We start from the raw sequence: 5783 nt of genomic DNA on the forward strand, positions 1-5783 counted from the left end.
GCGGACTATGTTGAAATTCCATTCAAATGAAACTATTTATACAGAGTGCATCCAAAAGACTTGGATGTTGCCGGAGGACAGGATGGTTGATTCGGATGAGGAAAGAGAGGACATGATATGTTTAGATGAAGATGCCTTGGAGAGGTGTACGTCTAATTCAGAACGCATGTCAGTGTTGCATATTGGCATGGCGTGCGTTGTATTTATGCTATTTGTGAAGATATACGAGATAGGCAGATTAAAATTCGAACGAAACAAAATACCCTTCAGGCGAATTTTGAAATGCTCGACAAGAGCCAGTCGGGTCTCCATTATAACATGGAGACAGTCCTCCAGTATCAGGTTGTGCATTATACGGATATGAACGCAGAGATGGAAGAACAGCGCCTGTTCCGAGTAGAGATTCTACGACGCATGCCACCTTTGGAGTGTTCTATTTCAGATGAGTTTGAGAGGCATGAGCGTCGTCGTCAAAGGACGGATGGATCAGGCCCTTCTTCAGCTTAGGCCCCATCTTCATCCCAGGCCTAATCTCCCTCTCAGGGTCCATCTTCATCACGTGGCTAGGTTTTCGAAAAATAGGTTGTTTCAATGTTATTTAGTTGTTTTTATTGTTTTTATTAGTTCGGATATTAAGTTTTTTTGAATTTAGTAGTTAAATTTGAATTCGGTAGTTAATTGTATTTGAATTTGAATTTTAATATAATTTGGTTTTTCAAATTGTGCTTTGATTTTATTGTTAATCCCACCTTCCCGAATTGTTTGGGGGTGGTATTATTTACTATAACATGATTTGTTATATGATCCTCACTTTTATAAGTTGGTTTTACGTAATTGGCATGCCTAGGATTAGATGTGGTTGTAGGATGAAATCTATATGAGTTTAGAAGATACTATTTTAAATTAAATCTAAAAGATATTAGGGTTGTTTTAGAATCAAGAATATGGGTTGTTTCCGTTTTCGGTTTTGAAAATTTTTTGTTTCCGGCAATTGCCTTAAAGCTTTTTGGCAACTTCCCGATTCGTTTTAGTAACTTAAAATCTATATAAACTTCCTTCATTCTACACTCATAACCCACACTACACCTCACTTTCATCTCTCACCTTTGACTCCCACGTTTCCCATTTTTCTTCTCCATTTTAGCAACTTAGTAGCTCGAGCACGCCTGTGCCCCAGTGGAGCGCCACCTGCGCCCTAGGCACTGCCAGAATTTCATCAGAGCGCGACCTGCACCCAAAACACTAGAATTCCAGTTTTCATCTTGAGCGCAACCCGTGCCCATCCCAGGCAAACAGTGAGCGCGCCCTGCGCCCAAGTGCCTGGAACTCGAAATTCACCAGAGCGCACCCTGTGCCCATCCTAGGCATAGGTTGAGCGCACCCCGCGCCCTGACCCCGTGGTCACGAAAAAATCCAATTTTTTGTGGGTTGTTCCAGGATCATTTGCAGCTATTACAGCTAGTTTATTGGGGATGACATTCCCTCATATCATACTGGAACAATCTTTTGAAGACTTGTTCCAAAGTGACACCTATGGTGTGTGGTTTCACGAAGTGATCATTCTAGCAGGCTAGGAGCCACTATTGGTAAGTCCTGATGAACTTTATTCTCCCGCACTTACATTGTATTTTTATGATAATTGTAAGTTCTTTGATAGACCAGATGGAGAACAAGTGTTCTCCTTCACCATCCGGGATGAACCGATGGAAATTTCCAGGTTCTTGCTAGCCTTTGTGCTTGGACTCGCTATGCCCGCCGAAATACAAGACTCATGGGCATATTTGGTAGATAATATGTACATGTATAACTATGAGGATTTGCATGAGCATTATGGGGCAGGAATCTTTAGGATAGAAGACCAAGGGGATTATAACGTCGCCCTTAGTAGCCTGTCTGTGAACGTGGGCACTGTTATGTTTTGGATCATGCTAAACGTTAGAGGGGAATGACGTTATTTTTCTGTGAATGACGAAACTTGTGATATTTTCCTTGCTTTAGCTGGGGGACGTACACTCTATGATATTCCCGAGACCTTAATGTCTAGTTTAACCCGAGCCCATAGCAAGAGGTATAAGTACATTCTTATGCCTGTTTTAATTTGCCGTATAATGCTATGCTTCTTCCCTGTTTATTTTTGCCTGTTTCACGAATTGTGAGACCCACCAATTGTATTATTCGATCGTTCCATTCAATAACTTGGCAAGGGTGGAGGATACAACCTCATCAGGTTGCGCCTTACACCCCATCCGACCAAGTGGCGCTTGACAGGTTAGCTATAGTAGATGATAAGTGGCGTGAAGCCTGACAAATTACCATGGCGTGGCAAGATGCGAAGGAACCTCATTTCTTTATTGAGGATGAGGAGGAAAATGATTAAATGGGAGTTAAGGTTAGTTTTATTTCAGTTAGTGTCTGCTTTATGTCCCAAGCAATTTGTTTCTTGTTAACCCCATAACGGGTGGAACTCATATCGGGTTGCGTCAGTTTTTATTTTCTATATTAGTATGTTTTAATCTTGTTTTGCAGATGTTCCAGAATTTCACGCGTTTCCATGGTATTTCTCTACCCTATTTATTTAAATACTTTGAGGACAAAACATGCTTCTTGTTTGGGGATGCATAGAAACACGTGTAATTAAGACATCCAGTATGCACTTGTTTTCTAGTTAAAAAAATCAAAAATTTTAAAAATATTAATAAAAGGTTTATGCTGTACACTTAGGAATATTGGTATTATTTTCCTTCTTTAGGCCCTTCATAATCTAGAAATCTCACGTAGCTTTTTGCATTAGAATAGTTTTTAGAAACTTAGGCTAATATGTAGGTAATAATCCTTGCATCTATCTATAAATATGTTACATGAGTATCTATGATTGTTGGCAGTAAGTTTCTGAAATCTAGGCTAGAGTACTTATTCAACAAATCCTGTGAGAATATAGCCTAAAGCCTTATATGAGTGAACATTTGAGAAATGACACAAGGGAGAAGTAAAATCCAGATAGAAAAATCACACGTCCACTTGCTTGATCACTATACTATATCCAAAGCGAGAATTTAGGCCCTCTTTGGATCGATATAGCCAGAAATTCAAACCTATGAATTATTTTCCGCTAGTTGCCCCTCTGATCCTTTCTTTAGCCTTTCATAAACCGCAAATCGTTTACCCTGTTACAAAACAAAACAAAATAAAAAAGGCGATATCAAACTTGATATCAAAAAGGCGTATGACTCTGTCTCATGGGAGGCCCTTGAAGCCATCTTGGGACAATTCAAGTTTCCTGGGTTGTTCATAGAATGGGCTAAAATGTGCTATACCACCCCTACATTTTCAGTTATGGTGAATGGGATGCCGGAAGGTTATTTTGAAGGAAGAAGAGGTTTGCGGCAGGGTGACCCAGTCTCGCCATATTTGTTTGTATTGGTTATGGAAATTCTGAGTACCCTTCTTCAACAAGACTTGCAGATGAACAGACTCAGTGCTCATTCGAAGTGTAGGAAGCTGAAAATATCACACCTCTGTTTTGCGGACGACGTTCTAATATTCTGCAAAGGTAACATTGAATCTCTGAAGGCAATAAGGGATAGTCTGGAAATCTTCTCTGCTGCAACAGGGCTCCATTTCAGCAAAGAAAAGACTACACTACTCCCAGGTAGCATGAACGAAGCAGAAGGGCTTGAGTTGGCAGCAGTTCTGCACATTTCAGTGGTTGCACCACCTGTTACCTACCTAGGCCTCCCCCTCACCGCAACGAGACTCGGTGTAAGAGAATGCTTGCTGCTAATAGAGAAGATTACGGCTAGAATATCAAACTGGAATAATAAGGAACTCAACCGAGCGGGACGAGTGCAATTGGTGAAATCAGTGCTAGTCTCCTTTCAAACATATTGGGCTCAAATTTTTGTGCTTCCGAAGACGGTGATAGAAAAGGTGGCAAAGATATGTAACAGGTTTATATGGGCTGGGCCAAGCATGGAAAAGAAGATGCATCACGCGAGTAGTGCGACTCTCAGACTAGATAAAGAACAAGGAGGGATAGGTCTGGTTGATCCTAGAGTGTGGAATAAAGCTGCATACTGTGGTTTGGTTTTTAAACTGGCACAGAAATCAGATTGTCTATGGGTAAAATGGTCTTGGCAACACCACATCAAGCGAGACATACGGACCATGAAAGCACCGGATTTGTTCATGGGTGTGGAGGGGCATACTGAAACATAGAGAGATCTCATGGAAGTACATCAGATACAATATTGTGAATGGTAAGAGTACCAGCTTCTGGCATGACCCATGGTGTTCAGACCCACTGTTCCTAAATAGTCAGGCCAAAGCATTGCTAGCAAATGAAATCCCAGAAGACGCAATGGCGTCAGAAGTGATAGCTGATGGTGGTTGGACGAGAGTAATCACTGATCTACAGGAGTGCGAAATTAAGAAATGGATCTTGGATACGGAGATTAACTCCTACATCATGGAGGACCAGGTCATATGGACGCCTAACAGCTCAGGGGTATTTTCAACAGCATCAGCGTACTCAGTACTAAAGAATGTGAGAAGTAAAGTCAAATGGTTCAAGATAGTCTGGGGGAAGTACTCAGTGCCAAAGCATTCCTTCACTGTTTGGCAACTGTTCTCCGGAACTCTCCCAACACAGAATCGACTGGTGGCGAAGAAGGTAATAAGAAATACAAAGTGCTATTTGTGTGGTAACCAGGGAGATAGTTCAGGTCATCTTTTTTTTGATTGCTCATATTCGAAGATAGTCTGGGAAGAGTTCAAGAAGGCGATGGGTTTACCCAGTGCGATAAGAGCATCACATGAAGAATGGTACCACCTAATGAGACTAAGCGGGGAAGAATAACATGGTGTCGGTAGTGATTCGAGCCTTTACTTGTGCAGCGAAGGCAAGCTATGGATCGGCGAAATTGGAGGCTAAAGAGGAATCGATCCAAGGCAGCTGATGAGGTAAGCCAAAAGGTCATAAATAGCATGAAGATATACTTGGGGAAGAGGCTAGAAGCTATACAGGAGGACGTGGGATCTAAAGTGATGCTGGAGAGGTTGGGCATTAGGGTCCAAGTAATACAAAAGGAGGAAAGATGGGTCAAATGGGAGAAACCAGGGATTGAGACAGTGGCTCTAAACACAGATGGGTCGGTACAAGAGGGGATGGCAGGTTATGGAGGTGTATTGAAGGATAGAGATGGGGAAGTGCTACAGGCGTATAGTGGCAGTTCAAAGAAGAAATCGGTGATCTATCAGGAACTGCTAGCTGTTCTAAAGGGACTGGAATGTGCGGAGTAGCTGAGGATAACACGAGTTAAAGTGCAATCAGACTCTATGCAGGGGGTACAGATTTTAACAAAGCAAGGTAAGCCACCGTGGTACTATAGGAACCTGGTAGCACATATTCAAACAATGAGCTCGAAGTTTGACATAGTATCCTTTGTCCATGTCTTCAGGGAAGGTAATCAAGTAGCTGACTACTTATCAAAATTAAATAGAGACGAGTGTAATGGATTGGTACTCTTTATTCCCCCGATGGATCAAAAAATGCATGTACTGATCACGAGGGATAAGGAAGGCACTATGTACTTGAGAAGTTGAAGTTAATAAAGTTTGGGGGCTGACCCCTAGTTATTTCAAAAAATAAAAATAAAAAAAATCAACCTACCCAATTCTTTGAATAAGTCTGAGAATAGAGATGAAGAATAGAAAAGAGAAAGACCTTCGAAATCAATAATTTGTTAGTCGCTTCAGATGAGAAAAGTAAGTTTCCATCCAAAAAT

At 41.4% G+C, this 5783-nt stretch overlaps 1 protein-coding gene across 1 annotated transcript; it reads left to right on the forward strand.

Moving 5' to 3' along the window:
• Window positions 1–4357: 4357 nt before the first annotated feature.
• Window positions 4358–4855, forward strand: LOC147488190 (uncharacterized). The gene is made up of 2 exons (XM_086574292.1): window positions 4358–4669; window positions 4754–4855. Exons 1-2 carry the CDS (start codon window positions 4358–4360, stop codon window positions 4853–4855), a joined length of 414 nt encoding a protein of 137 aa, XP_086430418.1.
• The last annotated feature ends 928 nt before the right edge of the window (window positions 4856–5783 follow it).

The sequence above is a fragment of the Coptis chinensis genome, chromosome 7, assembly GCF_015680905.1.
Source record: "Coptis chinensis isolate HL-2020 chromosome 7, ASM1568090v1, whole genome shotgun sequence".
Taxonomy (NCBI): Eukaryota; Viridiplantae; Streptophyta; class Magnoliopsida; order Ranunculales; family Ranunculaceae; genus Coptis; species Coptis chinensis.